Source organism: Chlamydotis macqueenii, chromosome 2 (genome assembly GCF_036417535.1).
Source record: "Chlamydotis macqueenii isolate bChlMac1 chromosome 2, bChlMac1.mat, whole genome shotgun sequence".
In the NCBI taxonomy this organism is placed as follows: Eukaryota; Metazoa; Chordata; class Aves; order Otidiformes; family Otididae; genus Chlamydotis; species Chlamydotis macqueenii.
Window position 1 is genome coordinate 55,559,577 of NC_141557.1, and position 15,955 is coordinate 55,575,531.

Sequence of the window (15,955 nt, forward strand, 5' to 3'; positions counted from 1 at the left end):
AAGTTGCAGGATAGTATGTCCTGCAACATGGCAGTGAAGAGAGAGACAAGTAGTGTGAGTTGAGAAGACCAGAGGAAAAAAGTGAAATCTTTGTGTGGAATGCCCTTCTTCAGTTTGCTTAGTGAGAGCAATCAGCATACATTAATCCAGTCCATGAAATATACATTTTTTTAAAATTTTACTGTTTGCTTTCACTGAAAGAGTGCAATGTAGGCAAATAGTTTCAAAGTGTGTGGTCTTCATGATTTATATGTTTTGCTCAGAACTACCGCTGGCCAAACTTCTTGGTCTTGTTCCCATTTGTTACTGTAATTAAATATTAAATTTTTATGAAAGGATTGTGCCCTTCCCTTGAAAGAAAAAAATAATGTGTCTACTCTGATTCTGTGGCACAGCTGGTGTTTTATCAAACTGATGTGTAAAGGTAGAGAAACAACATCCCAAGTTTATCCCATCTGGAGGGAATGTAACTGTTCTGGATCCGAAGCAAAACTGAGGATTTCCTACTCTTCAATGTATTTGGAAACCAGCGTTTGATAGGGTTGGAGAGAGAAAAAAATCAACATATGCTGTAGATACATTTGGTTGGCAGGACAAGAGAGCCTGTGTACAAGTTGGTCAAATCTTGAATACATCACCTTTTTAATTGCAGCATTTAACCTACATTAAGCCTAGAGAATGCTTGTCCTTAAATGGCCTTTGCATTGAATTAAATATCAAACTGGAAACTTGAAAGGGTAATTGAAGACAAATTATGCAATAAATTAAAAGTAACATTGCAATTTTTCTGTGGCTCCAAGTCTGCAAGAGACCAAGTTTTCTCTTTGACCACACCCGTTAGTAGCAGGGAAGTACTTCAAGCACATCAGCAGAGACCTACGTGTGGTCACATAGTGTTCTACTGAGTAATTATTCGCTGATTCTGTGAGTGAGTGAAGAGACTGCTGTAGATGGGAAGATGGGAGGGGAAGATGATATGTGAAAATTAATCTCTTTTTAAAGAATGTTGGAGATAGCTTTTAAAGCTTTGTTTGGAAATGCTGGTTTAGCTTTTTCTGGTTTTATGTTTACAGAATTCTCAAGTAGGTGTCTTTGTTCTGCACTGTCCCCTCCTGGTCCTAAGGATTCATTCAGCCTTCACACAAAGCTGCTTCTCCTGTGCCAACCTTGGGAAGGAGCTCAGAGGAGGGTTCTGCTTGATGCCACCTGAGAGCCCTCCTGGTTGTGCTGACAAACATGTACCTTACAGAAATGCTGTATCTAGCCTTTATAAAAGGATGGCATCTTTCCAAAATCTTAAGCAAGCTGCTTCATGATGCCAGTTTGAGCAATCAGCCTGTCGCTCTGTAAAACCAACAGCAATGAGAAGGCATTCAAAAGTTACTGCACTTTGAGCCCTGCTCCAGAACTCACCAATACATAGTAACTATCTGCGGACCCTCAGCTGTTCCCCTCATGATCCATTGTTGGATGCTTTTAGGGATGCTAATGTTCAATTTTATGAATCAAAAGGCAGTGTTGTTTTGCAAGATACTTCAAATCTGAGGGTGTCTAACATCAGCTAATGCTGATGAAAAGGGGTTGTAAGTATCTTTACAGATCCCAACTGTTATTCACATAGGAACAGCAGATATGAAAACTCATAAAGATGAGTAATACAGCCCTTCACCATACCTGATGTAGAACACATCTTTCTCCAAGAGGAGGCCTGCAAGCTTTCAAATATTTCCAGTATTGACTGCCATTATCAGTAAAGAGGCCAATATGGTAACTGGGAATGAAAGGAATCAGTAGCTTGTTCAGATAATTAAAGCTATTAACCTCTCCTAAACAGGGAATGGTCTTCCAGTTTCCAAAACTCAATGCTTTGTTCTGTTTGCCTCTACAAATACTGTTTGGCCTCAAAATTCTTCTTTCTGAGAAGTCTCTGAAGAAATGACATCCAGTTTCTGCCTGGATGGTACTTGCATCCTTTGGATTTGACCTTGACAGTCCTTGTGGCACTGCGAAACTGCCTACTAATGGTGATGGCTGGAGGCTTTATTTTAGTGTGCGCTGGATTCAAACTGCCAGTAGCTTTTGAGACTAGATCATGAAGTGCCCTTGTGGTGCCCTACCTGAACAGTGCTAGACCTAGATTTTTGACCTGGAATTAAAACTATCTGACCTGTCATGCTCAAAGGGTCGTGATCAGTGGCATGAAGTCCAGCTGGAGGCCAATCGCTAGTGGCATCCCCAGGGACACAATGGGAAGGTACTGATTAACATGGTCATTAGTGACCGGGATGATGGACACAGTGCACCTTCAGCAAGTTTGCAGAATATACAAAACTGGGAAGAGTGGCTGATACACCAGGTGGTTGTTCTACATTTCAGAGGGACCTTGGCAGGCTGGAGAAATGAGCCAACAGGAACCTAATGAAATTCAACAAAGGGAAATAAGAAGTCTTACACATGGTAGAGAGTAGCCTCATGCATCACTGCAGACTGGGGCTGACTGGCTGGAAAGGAGCTTTGCAGAAAAGGATGTGGAGATCTTGGTGGACAAAAAATGGAACATGACCCAGCAGTGTGCCCCTGTGACTCCTAGTCTGTATTAGGAGGAGTATTGCCAGCACACTAGGGAAGATGATCCTTCCCCTCTGCTCAGCAACAGTGAGGATGAATAACCAGTGAATCCAGTTATGGGTCCACAACTGGGTCATCTTCTGGGGTTTGTAGGACAAGGATGTGCTCATACTGGAGCAGGTCCAGCAAAGGGCTATGAAAATAATTAAGGGCTTGGAGCATCTCTCATATGAGGAGAGGCTGAGAGAGCTGGGACTTTTTGTCCTGAAGGAGTGGAGAGGAGGTTCAAGAATATCTTATGAATGTGTATAAATACCTGATGAAGAGGAGAAAAGCATCACCATACGCAGCAGCAGATGTTCTGGTTGTTTTGATTTCTATGTTCTGGATTCAAATACGGAAAATTGACCTGGACTTTTGATCAATTAATTGGAATTGGCATATCTTTTAATCGATCTCTTATATTTTAAAGTTTTTGGAATCAACATGCAAAGGGAAACATATGCAAAGATATATTTATGTGTGGTTGATGATTGCCATAGGATATATAGGCTTAGCATTCATAAAGCAGGCAATAAATGCAAGAGATTGACTGTCTTTTATTGACACCATCAAAGCTGGCAAATTTTGAAAGTCTGTTGACTTAGAGCAATACAAAGACTGGCTAGTTTGGCCTCATGTTATCTCAGCAAGTCTTTGTCCTCTTTGATAATAAACTAAGATTAAGTTTGGGCTACATCTTTATTGTACAGTCTATATAGCGTTTTTGGGGAATACTTGTAAACCACTTAAAATGTTTCTGAAGGTGGATAGAGTTTATATTCCTGTTTAAGGAGGTTAAAATGTTTCAGTACACAAAGTATCTCAGGTATACACAATGTTCTAGGATCAAATTTGAAGAAGTGCTGAGTCTTCGTGAGGTCCTGTGACACTGAGTAGTCAGTGTGAGGTGTTGATGCATGCACACTGCACCTTGAGATCTGCCTTTGAACACGTGTGTGTTGATATCATGCACTTTATATCATGCAATTTGGATTTACAGATTATCTTCCTAGAAAAACCTCTTTGCAACATACTGAAATGCTACACCTTTGGATGCTACGCAGTCTGTGCGTTTTCCATTAATAAGATGTGGGTTAATTTTTTTTTGTCTGTTTTTTTTTTGTTTCTTGTATTGACTGAGCAATGTCCTGTTGCTCCGGATTCCACATGGGAGTAGCAGGTTAAGTCATGCTCGTGCTCTCGAGAATCTTATCAAAAGACCTCATTCTTCAGAAAAAGGAGAAGACTTTTGCCTTGTGTGTGTAGTGCCTTTTATTACACTAATGTGAAATGATTCGATGTGATGGAAAGCAGTTTATCAAAACAAAATCTCATTAAAATCTGTCTGCACTTTGCCCTTACTCTCCTTTGTATAATAAGATGGTGAAGCTTTCTGTGACCAGACAGTAACCTGTGGTAACCTGTAGTGTCCGTACATTTATGGGTGATGAATAAAACCATTGTTTTCACACTTACATGTTGGCATCAATATTGTGCTAATAACATTTGGAAGTTTCTGCTTTTTCAGCAGCGATGACTGGGAAATAATCAGCTGTTTTGTAATGGGAAGCTTAAAATAGCAGCCGAAGACATTTGAATTAAGCTTCATGGAAAAAGACACTGTTGCATTTATTATGATACCATTTTTGTTGTGTAAGGATGACATGATTGTTGCTTTAGCTTTTTAGACGTACAATGCAATTAAGAATAATCAGTTTTCCCACACATTCCGCAAAGCAACTGAAGCACAAATGCTAATAACCAGGCCCTTAAATTTAGAGTGACTTCCACTGCTGTATGGGCAGCCCACGGGTACAGATTCGTGTTTCATAGTGGTATGCAGCTATTGTGTGATTGCAGTCTTCTTACAGAGATGTGAATCTCAAAAGAAGTTCCTGATAAATAGTAAACTCTTTAAGATTTGCCCATACTACCAATTTAAGTGTATTTTTGTGCGCAGAGGAAGGGCATCTGTATATAAGTACATATGAAGTATATTGTAGGCTTTGCAATCTGTAAAAGGCATTCAGACTAGAAATTGAAAAGAATGTGTAAAAGAATTTCTAATTTTTGTTTACTGGAAGTAGTAGATGGTCACGCCAACAAAAACTATATTGTACTACATATGCACTCAGACACATGTAGTGTTTAGCCCATAATTTGTGTGAAATGTGCGTGGCTGGTTTTAGGATTCAGAGCATCAGCAAAGACAGGTTGGGATTTGGGCAGGGTGTTCAGAAAACAGATCTTGCCTGTAACTAAAGTTAGTAAGTTTGTACTGACAGTTTTAGTTCATCACTATTCTTACTGAAAGCCATTTATATTGGCGAGGTGGGGGGTGTATTGACGTGGAAGTAACGGACACTGCTGACGACCAATATGATCAAGCAAATGCCGATTTATTGTTGATACATCCCAGTTAATATAGCCCTTCTAATTCCGTATCATGCGCAAGCTCTCTACTAATTGGTTAACTATATCATGCACGCGCTCCTAGCTAAAATATGATTCGTTAAGTCTCTTTGTTCACGCGCACGGCTCTCTCCACCTGCACCTCACGTTCAGCCCCCAGTCACGTATGCCAGCTGTTTTCCTTCTTCTCAAGGTTGCTTCGTTTACTTTCTCACAGGGAGCTTCATTACTTTCTCACAGGCGGCCTCATTATTTTCTCACAGGTGGCTTCAGTATTTTTCTTACAGGCAGCTTCAGTACTTTCTCACAAGCGGCCTTATCGATGTCCTTGAGGCCTGCTACTCAAAAACAAAACAATTCTATTCGGTCTGGATTGTTCACTAAGTGCCCCTGGCTCTCCAGGTATCCAACAAATCCCCTTTTTTGTTTTTGAACAATCCAGACCCCAGTCATCATACGTTCCATAACTTTCACAAAGCATTTTAAAATACACCCCAATATCATTAGTGCCAACAGCAAAGCCACTAATATTACCAGCCCATGTACTGTCAAATCTTTTAGCCAACCTGTGACCCCCAATGATTTCAGCCAGTCCGAAAGTCCATTTTCCACTTGTATTGCATGCATGTTCCGGCGTAACTCTGCCAACTGATAGTGTATTGATTTAGAGTGATCAGAAATATTCATGCAACACATACCTTCAAAATCTTCACATCCATGTCCATGCGCTAATAACAAAAAATCAACGGCTGCCTGATTCTGCAAAATAGCATGACGCATACTATCCATGTCTTCTAACAATCCCGATAACATGCTAGAGGTTAAATTCATTTGCTTTTGTGCCCAACAAGCTAATCTATTTAAGCTAGCTAAAGCTTTTGCAGATGCCGCCCAAGGAACAAATATAGATAATGCTATACGCTCAGCTGTACCCAATAGGGTTAAATTGCCGTCACAGTTGGGAGCTAATACTTTTAGTGATCTCCTTGCTCGAGTACGCTTTCGCAATACTTTCATAGATGGAGCAAACATTATCAATTTTCCAAAATAACATGGTCCTCCTATAGCCCCTTTTGGCACTCCCGACCAGGCCCGATCCCCACAAATTAAGAAGTATCCCGGGGGTATGGCCTTGGCCGTGTCATTCACCCAAAGAGGCATCTTTGAACCTTTGATTTCTGCTCCCACTGCTCCATTACAATAATCTCCTGAGCTGTTTTGATAAGTATACACAGGTTTTCCTTGGGCGTCAGTCATTTTACTGGTTACATCATCCATGCTGTATTTACCCCCTTTTCTGTAAAAAGGGGACCTCCCAGCATAAAACAAGACCCTGAACCATTTAAGGATCCCATTAGATCTAACTCTTGTGGATCCCAAGGCAAACTGTGATTTAAATGCCTAATCACCAATGCTGCAGCTATTCCAATTTGATTGGTATTCCCAGAACAACACACCGATTTCTGTCCAGGGCGGAGGCTGGCGCACTCCATCTTTGCGTGGCATGTTTGATTCACCACAGTCTCATTCAAAGCAGTGTGATTATTGACCCATCCTTTCCAGTCATCCGGATTCCAATAGGGAGTACCAATCAGACACGTACGAAAAGGATCAGCAGGAGTAGCCATTGACACACAAAACGATGATTGGTTTGTAATGTTGGCAAATGTCAGCCACATGTTTGGTCTGGGGTCAATACGATGTAAGTCTGCAGTCTCACCAACACACCCAGTTACCAGCATCAGGAGGATGATGATGATGCATCCTGCTGTCCCAGGTCTTCCTTCCAAGGTTTCACCCATCGACTTGGAACCCATCGTGGTCCTTCGTCTGTCAAAACACAAACATAACCTCGACCGGTCATTTTCACTTCTGCCGGACCTCTCCATTCCCCAGTTTTTAAATCCCGGTACTGCACCTTCAGCAAATCACTTTTCTGCAGTCCAGATTGCAATGACATATGATGAATTACAATTGGAGGAGATTCACGGTCTCCTGTTAATCTCAGATAATTTAGCACATAAAGCGCTTTTGCAACCCTTTCAGAGGGTGCCGGCTCTCCCCCTTTTTGTTTTTGCAAAAGCGATTTTAAGGTGGCATGTGCACGCTCTACAATGGCTGGGCCTGTAGGGGAGTGAGGAATACCTGTTACTCTGCGAATACCCCATAGTTGGCAAAAGCGTACAAACGTTTGCGAAACATATGCAGGGCCATTGTCAGTTTTGATTTCTTGAGGAGCTCCTAGTGCGGCAATGGCAGCATGCATATGCTTCAGAACATGTTTGGCTGTTTCCCCTGTTTGAGCAGTGGCCCATATCGCATGCGAGTAAGTGTCAATACTGACATGCACATACTTCTGACGTCCGAATTCTGCAATATGAGTAACATCCATTTGCCATAATTGCAAGGCGCCTAAACCTCGACGGTTGACCCCAAGGCCTAGACCAACTCCTGATTTTTGACAAGCAGGGCAGGACTGCACTATTCCTCGAGCATCTGAGAATTTTAAATCAAACTGTTTCGCTAGCACTTTAGCAGATTGATGTAAGAAATTATGAGATAAACGAGCCTGCTCAAACAGGTTAACTGTTTGATTTTTCCATGCAGCAGCGACTAGCTTGTCTACTATGTTGTTTGCTATAGACAAGCCTTGGTTAAACTGATGACTGCGAATGTGTGTAATAAAATAAGGTTCTCTGCGTTGATTTAGCAAAAACAACAGCTGCATCAATGACATATACAAAGTATTATTTTTTACTCTTTTTATCATGGCACGTTCTAAACGCTGTGTTGTGCCCATCACATATAATGAATCTGAAACAACATTTAGAGGCTCATCATGCCACTGTTGAAAGGCCCACACCACTGCTCTCAGTTCGAGCGTCTGCAGGGAGTCCATGATGTAACCTGTAAGAATTTGATGATTCCATTGGTTATTACTGTACCAAGCGATGGCAGCTCGTTTAGATTTCCTCCCAGCATCTGTAAATACTGTGAGTCCTTCTACTGGTACTTCCAACCTGCGAGGGGCTTCTTCAAAGTCTTGATTTTGCAACAGTGACAAAAGTTTGGCTGAAGGATAATGATTAGTTACAGCACCTGGGTAGTCAGCTAAAGCGACTTGAAGCATCTCTGAAGTTGCTAACAGCCAGTCCAAATAATTTTGAGCTATAGGTACAAATAGCCTTGTAGGTTCTTGAGCTGACAGTTCCAAAATCCTTCTTCTGCCTTTTATAATCATGTTAGCTAACAGCTCAACCCTTGTACAAACTGTGGTTTTGGGTTGGTAAGATAGAAATACCCATTCCAAAATTCTAATGTGCTGTTCTTCTGCTTGCACTATGAGCCCTATTAAATGTTGTCGCTTGGGTGACGAATTAACAATCAAAAACTGTAAAGGTAAATCATTAATTTTTCTTTGTGTGGTAGCTGTTAGAATTTTTTCTACAATCTGGTCTAACACCTGTTTCTGTTCTACTGATAAAGTTCACCGTTCATTTGGTTTGGTCGTAGTTCCCAGCAGGGGCATTAAAGGAGCTAAATCATCATTAGTGATTCCAGTGATGGATCTTACCCACTGTATGTCTCCCAACAATTTCTGAACATCTGAGAGGTTCTTAATGTCTGTATGAATTTGTATTTTTTGCGGTCGCACCGTGCTTCCAGTAATTACCCAGCCTAAATATTGCCATGGGCCTTTACGCTGTACTTTTTCAGGGGCAATTTTTAGTCCTTTTGGCTCTAAAGTTTTTATTAACTCTTGTAATATTTTTTCTGCATTCATTTTTTCGCCTGCTATTAAGATGTCATCCATATAATGATAGATTAACAAAGACTGATGCTCTTGCCGAAATAGCTGCAGAGCCCATGCGACAAAATTCTGACACATTGTGGGGGAATTTTTCATGCCTTGGGGTAGCACCACCCATTGATACCTTTTAGCAGGTTCCTGCTTGTTAACTGCTGGTACCGTGAAAGCAAATTTTTCTGCGTCATCTGGATGTAAAGGAATGGTGAAAAAACAATCTTTTAAATCAATAATAAGTAAATCCCAATTTTCAGGGATCATTACAGGGGAAGGTAATCCCGACTGTAAAGTTCCCATATCCTGCATGACAGCGTTTACTGCACGTAAATCATGCAGCAGTCGCCATCTACCCGATTTCTTTGGAATAGTAAAAACGGGGGTGTTCCAAGGGCTTATGGATGGCACAATATGACCTGCTTCCAATTGCTCATGTACTAGGTTCTGTAATATTTGCAGCCTATCCTGCTTTAGTGGCCACTGGTCTACCCACACTGGGGTTGCCGTCGTCCAGGTGAGTTTTAAAATAGGCTTCTTGACCATGGCCGCCCCTAAAAAGGCTGGGTTACAAGCTGGGCTTTCATTTGGGACAGCACGTCTCGACCTAAAAGAGCTATAGGCATGTGCATTACATACGGCTTCGTGGTAACTACTGTACCATCTTGAAAATTAAATGACACTATTGATTTACTGATCATCGTGCACTGTGCGCCTCCCACCCCTACCACAGTGGTAACTGCCGGTACCAATGGCCAATTACAGGGCCACTTTGTTGCAGGAATAATGGTAACATCTGCACCCGTGTCAATTAGCATTGGCAGCGCCAAGGATTTTCCATTAGGATGTTTAATTGTGACCTTTTCTTCTGGCTTTCCCCTGGCGATATCGATTGCCAATAAGACATTTGGCGCGCCGGTGGACCCAAAGCCTCCCCGGCCGCGGACGACCGAGTGTGCCCGAGGAACACATGCATGAAACGGTACCAATTGTGCTATCTTTGATTGTGCTGGTATGGTAAGGGGTGGTGTTAGTGTATACACCATAATCTTTATAGTCCCGCAATAATCTGCATCAATAATTCCAGGCACTATAAATATGCCTTTTCGAGACACTGATGAACGGCCTATAAGTAATGCACTTAACCCATGCCCTAACGGTCCTTGCTGATCAGAATCAACTAGTTGAACCTCTGAAGTTGTTAATGTCACATCTACTGCTGTTGCCAAGTCCACTCCGGCACTGCCGACTGTGGCGGCTGCGCAGCGGTCCAAGCACCCTGTACTTGTGTCGTTGCGCGTGGGTGGAACGCACTCCGTGCCCTGTTTCCCGATCGCAAACAGTCCTTAGTGAAATGACCCAATTTGCCACAACTAAAACACCTTTTGTTCTTTCTCTTTGCCTGCTTTTTTGGTACCAAGGGTTTAACTGCTGCACCTATGACAGCAGCCATGACTGTAGCCTTTTCTTCTTCTACCATTCGCTCGGCAGCTTCCAGCAGTTGCCCTGTACTAGATCCTTTTGGCAGCGCACTAAGGGCTGTCTTAGTTTTTTCATTAGCATTATTAAAGGCAAGCATATCTAAGAACTTTGCTTTCATGTCATCATCCAAATCAGGGTGACCCATTATTGCAGCGTGCAACCGATCAATAAATTTCCCATATGGTTCTGTGGGACCTTGCCTTACTGACGTAAAGGCAGGTCCGGACTTTTCATCGTGCATCCTAGCAAGCACTCTATAAGCCAAATCTTGGCCCAGTTCTAACACTTCGGTAGCAAATTGCGCTTGCCAATCAGATCGTGTGTAGGGTCCCGCTCCCATCAGCATTTGAGTTTGCACCCCGAATAATGGATCACCCTGTTGTCGAGGAGTTGCAGCTGCCTTATCACAAGTAGTCTGCCAGTGCTGAAAAAACTGCAGCTGCTGTGACGGTAGCAAAAGCATCTGGACAATCATTCTAATATCATAAGGAGTTAACAACTGTGACAAAAAAATATGCTGCAACACAGATTGAGTATATGATGATTTTAGCCCATACTGAGTAACTGCATTTTTAGCTTCCTTCAATATTTTCCAGTCTAATGCCTGCCACACACCTCTCCTGGTATTATCAGTCACAACTGGAAATGCCATGGGAAAAGGCTCTCCTTCTATCAAAGCATCTCGAATCACCTCTTTCCACCGTGCTATCGGATTCAAATCCCCGGCCCCTCCCGCCGGCGTCCCTTGTAAAGGTGCAAAAAGACTGATCTCACCCGATGGTCCGTTCGGAACGAATAGGTTGGACGCTGGCAGGTCTCGATGTGGCACAGGCGAAGGAGGTGACAAGTTTCCCAGCGACGCTTCTAGGTGAATCTCTAGGGCTTCCAGCCTTTTTAGCGTCTCTTCCAGCTGTGCGTCCTTTGAGCCGGATGAATGTTCATCCCCCTCCTCCTCACGCCGTGGTGGTGGGGAAGAAGGTGGTAATGGGGGATAAACCGGCGCTGTCGGTGCCGGCGAAAAGACTCGTGAGTCTGAGCCTGCACTGGCACAGCATGGCGGGGTGCCTGGCAGTGGTACATCTGGTGGTGAAAGGCTTTTGGCAGTTTTTCCTTCTGGTGCTTGTATATCTATAGTTACAGGGGCTGTGGCTGCAGCTCCTGCAGTCCTTGCTGGGACTCGAACCCCCCCACCCTCAGCACGAGCCGGGGCGGCGGCAGGGCTCGTTAAACCTGAGAACAGCATGCTAGTAGCAGAGGTGGACCCCCCGGCTGGAGTTAAGGCCGCAAAAGCAGATGCGGCAACTGAACGTTCGGCTTTCATGCTTATCAATGTTTCGTTAATTAGCCTCCACATAGTGGAGAGTTTGCTCGCCTCCTTTGATCCCTTACTTGTTTCATCCCACAGCTCTTTTCCTATCTTTTCCCATGTCGGGAGTTCAAAAGCATCATCAACTGTGGGAATTAATTCCCTTTTCTTTGCCCACTGCAGCAAAGCTTCTAGGATGGCCGAGTCGTAACTCAGTCCTCTCACAGAGAGCATATGTTGGAGGAGCTTAACCACTGCTGACTCCTCTTTGGTCAGTGTGGACCCCATCTCCTCCCCGGCCACTCGCCTGGCCAAGACGAGATTCCCTCTGTACCTTTTGTACCTTTTTGCGCTATAGCGACTTCCCGAGTGCCGGGGCAGCACTCGCCTTCGACCGGCTTCCGCCCCCTCTTCTTTTCCTATTTCGGTTCCGTTGGGATGTCCAACGCCGATCTGAGGGTCCCTGTTTGGGCGCCACCTGTTGACACGGAAGTAACGGACACTGCTGACGACCAATATGATCAAGCAAATGCCGATTTATTGTTGATACATCCCGGTTAATATAGCCCTTCTAATTCCGTATCATGCGCAAGCTCTCTACTAATTGGTTAACTATATCATGCACGCGCTCCTAGCTAAAATATGATTCGTTAAGTCTCTTTGTTCACGCGCACGGCTCTCTCCACCTGCACCCTGTATCACGTTCAGCCCCCAGTCACGTATGCCAGCTGTTTTCCTTCTTCTCAAGGTTGCTTCGTTTACTTTCTCACAGGGAGCTTCATTACTTTCTCACAGGCGGCCTCATTATTTTCTCACAGGTGGCTTCAGTATTTTTCTTACAGGCAGCTTCAGTACTTTCTCACAAGCGGCCTTATCGATGTCCTTGAGGCCTGCTACTCAAAAACAAAACAATTCTATTCGGTCTGGATTGTTCACTAAGTGCCCCTGGCTCTCCAGGTATCCAACAGGAGTGGGCAGTGGGAACAAGTGCCGTACATAATTCTTAGACCAGGCTCTGTCATGATTGTTTTAGACAGAAATCTGCATGAACAGATATATCTTTAAAATGTTTATGTATGCATATACAATTTTCTTTTCTGTATTCTTTTCCCTATTTTTTTCTGTGCTTATGGCTTTCCTCAGCGTGAGTATGCAGTACTTTTATATTATGCATGCTTCTAGACTTTTACCATGTTAGGGCCAAGCCAGTGGGACTTTTTTTTTGCATGTTTGGAACAAAGTGTCTGCTGAATTTCATCTTTGCTTGCTAAGAATCTTTGACTGAAGTGCTTAAATAAATGTGTAAAAAATAAATTGCTAAACTTTGTCACTGAGCAATACTATTTACCAGGAAATTAAACAGTGAGACCAAACAAGTAATATCCTAACTATGATGTACAATTATTACCTGAATTTCAGTGAACATAGTTTTCCACATATAGTTTTAAAGCTTTGGCTATACCAGATGGTAAAAGAGTCTTAGTGTGGATGTAGTTGTATCTGTATGAAAGATTGCAAGTTGGAATAGCAGATGCTTGTTTGTGAAGAAGAATAAGCCACAGTGGCATGAGAAGGCTTTTTATTCTTAAAGTGTTCCCACACTAGGGCTTATATTTGTGTGTTATTTTACCCAAATTTATAGTAAGAATTCACACCTTTTGATCAGAACATGAGAGCTCATAAAAAAAATGGATTTCTGAGAATGGAAGATGAGTTTTGCTCTCTGCCTTGTCACCATTAGTGCATGAGCCTGTGCTGGCATCTTGCAGTGAAGTCAAATTAATAGTGAAATAATTTTTTCCAAATGCTTGCAAAAATTGTGATTGTAACACGTATGAACGAAACTGCAGTTACCCACCTTCATGTAAGGAAAAGGTATGGAGGAGCGGAAAATCTGTTTGCATTATCCAATTTTAGAAGATGCCTGGATACAATGGAAAAAATCAAGGATGATGCCAAATACAGATTTTTTTTTTTTTTTCCAGTGAAAATCTAAGTGGAAATGATTTAGATCAAAATGAAAGCTGTTATGTCCTACCCAGATAAATGTTCTGTTCACCATGAAATGTGCCCCAGTAAGGCCACTGTAATGAAGTCAAAAGAAAAAAATAAATCCTCGAAGCTGGAAAAGAAGTCCTGTTTTCTCCAGGAGTTCTGTCTTGAGACCACTCTCCAAGGAGACAGCTTAATCTCCAGCTGAAGAGCTAGAAAGATGCAACCTATCCTTTTCATCCCCATGAAAGACCATAACTTGTCATTGCTATTTGACAATTTTTTTTTTTTTTTGGCGTATTTGGTTAGAGTCTGTGACACCTCAGTGCAGCTGTCTGCTCTCACTCAGGCTAAGACTGAAGCTGAATAAATAACTCCTGGCAAGTAAGTGGTAAATCCTTCTCAATCCCTGTGAGTTTGGGACACATTTTCAGCAAAGTTTCAGGATGCCTCAATGCATGTTTTCAGCAAATAAACAATTAACTAAGATAACTTCTTAGCTCTAGAAAAATCGAAAGGTCCACATCCATCCTTGTGGAAGACTTTGAGCCACTTTTGTAGAACTAGAGATTGTATCTGAATGGAAATGTTTAAAGAAGTCACTCAAATATTATTTACACTTTTCACTTAAAAGATGTGCTAATATTTTATAGTTTACTTACAGCTTATTGCCTATCTTTTTTCTTCCAGGCTTTTAAGACCAAGGATGGCTACATCGTGGTGGGAGCTGGAAATGATCAGCAGTTTCTCTCTGTGTGCAAGGTAATGATGTGTTAGGTGACAGTACAGAGAAATGTGTAATAGTTTCCATTCTGACTAGCAAAATAATTACTAATTGCTTCTTAATTCTCCTTTTTTTTTTTTTTTTTGTGAAAGTAAATAGCGAGTACAAATTTTAAGCCTGAGGTTCTGGCTTGTAGTTTAGGGTTCTGATACGGGTTCTTTGCTTTGTCTCTGTATTCAGAACAACCCAATTCCAAAACTTGTGAGTGCTGAACCCCTTTTGAAGTCTGTGCAGCTGCACAGCTAATTACCTAAAAACTGAGCAAGCTAACAACCTTCCAGTTCTGGAATGGTGAATGGCATGCAAGTCACACTGGTACCTTTTTCAGGAAGAAATGTGACACTATTTTTCCATAAAATATATGGTAGGCACAGTTATTAACAAAGCAAAGCTAGGGGATGGATGATTCTTGTGCCACTTTAATCAGTAGCTGAGTGTGTAGTCCTTTTGAACACTAGTATGTGCTGTTCTGTGCTCACAGAGAAACTTATAAACTTCTTAGAAAAGAAATATTACAGGACTGTGGGCCGGCTTTGGAGTGGTGCAGAGAGAAGACATTGAAGAACGAATCTTCAAACAGGATTGCTGCATTCAAAATCTGGTATCTTCATTATTTTGAGCTGAAGGAACACAACTCTGGCAATTCTGTTTTCACAGAGGGTAGCTTGGAAAGTTGTAAAATAGTTTTGGATTTTTCACATACTCTTTTCCTGTTGTTTTAATAGCTGGAATTCCTTTTCCCTGGACAGTGAGTAAATTTTAAAAGAGAAGAAGTGGCTGCAGGGAAACAATTGTTCTTAAATAAAGTGTAGCAACATTCCAGACCAAAGAACCCAGTAACACATAAGCTGGGACAAGAAAAGTTTTGTATGTAGCATTAGACAGCATGTGTTAAATTGAGATTCCACCTTTTTCCTGACATTATTGTTTTTCTCTGGGAACTTGGATATTTAGCTTAAATGAATCACAGTCCAAATGAGCTGGCAGACTCAGGAAATTGAGCATTATTTTCCTCCATTTGTTCCTATCAGACATTTCTCATATCCATAGATGTTCACAGTTAATAACTGGCATACATAGAAAGAAGACAGCAGAGTTGTGATTCTCAGCGCAGTTTGGGCTACTTCTCCCCACCTTGCTATCTGGAGGAGTCTGATTTAATTTGCTTGAATTGGTTCTCTCAATAGATAGCAAGTTAACTTCTTCAAAGTTTTCTCAGTGGGTTTTCTTCATACAAGTGTCCAACCATGATAGTGTGGTCATTATCTTCACATGAATGAAGACAAATGACTGAATAAATATCTACCTGCCACAACTCAGTTTTATCAAAGATTCATTGTCTCATAAAGGAAATCTTTGCAGAAAGTTGAAGGACAGAATTGTGAATGTCTTCTTGATGCTTTATCACCTGAAGAATTAGGTACCAAATGCTGGTCTTCCTGCCATCCTTGAGTTAGGTGGAGCTTAAGATCTGGTTTAGGAGCTTCTGGCACCATGGTGTGAGCTAGAAGGCACTAAAAATTCAGACCATGCATGTAATCAGTAAGGAATGAATCATACCACAGAA

At 42.0% G+C, this 15,955-nt stretch overlaps 2 protein-coding genes across 4 annotated transcripts in view; one reads left to right on the forward strand and one right to left on the reverse strand.

Moving 5' to 3' along the window:
* Window positions 1–6,701, reverse strand: part of LOC147601664 (uncharacterized) — a 31,508-nt gene extending 24,807 nt beyond the window's left edge. Inside the window, exons 1-2 of the mRNA XM_086742943.1 lie at window positions 6,424–6,701; window positions 5,467–6,319 (exon numbers count right to left, since the gene is read on the reverse strand). Of these exons, the coding sequence (XP_086599069.1) occupies window positions 5,467–6,319; window positions 6,424–6,701 (1,131 nt within the window). The remainder of the gene's footprint in view (window positions 1–5,466; window positions 6,320–6,423) is intronic.
* The window catches only part of SUGCT (succinyl-CoA:glutarate-CoA transferase), a 336,504-nt gene that overhangs the window by 116,885 nt on the left and 203,664 nt on the right, over window positions 1–15,955 (forward strand). For all 3 annotated transcript variants that reach the window (XR_015257778.1, XM_086741707.1, XM_086741709.1), the window contains one exon: window positions 14,295–14,366. Coding sequence is in view for 2 of the 3 variants with exons in the window: in XM_086741707.1 (XP_086597833.1) it covers window positions 14,295–14,366 (72 nt within the window). In the remaining variant the exon portion in view is untranslated. The remainder of the gene's footprint in view (window positions 1–14,294; window positions 14,367–15,955) is intronic.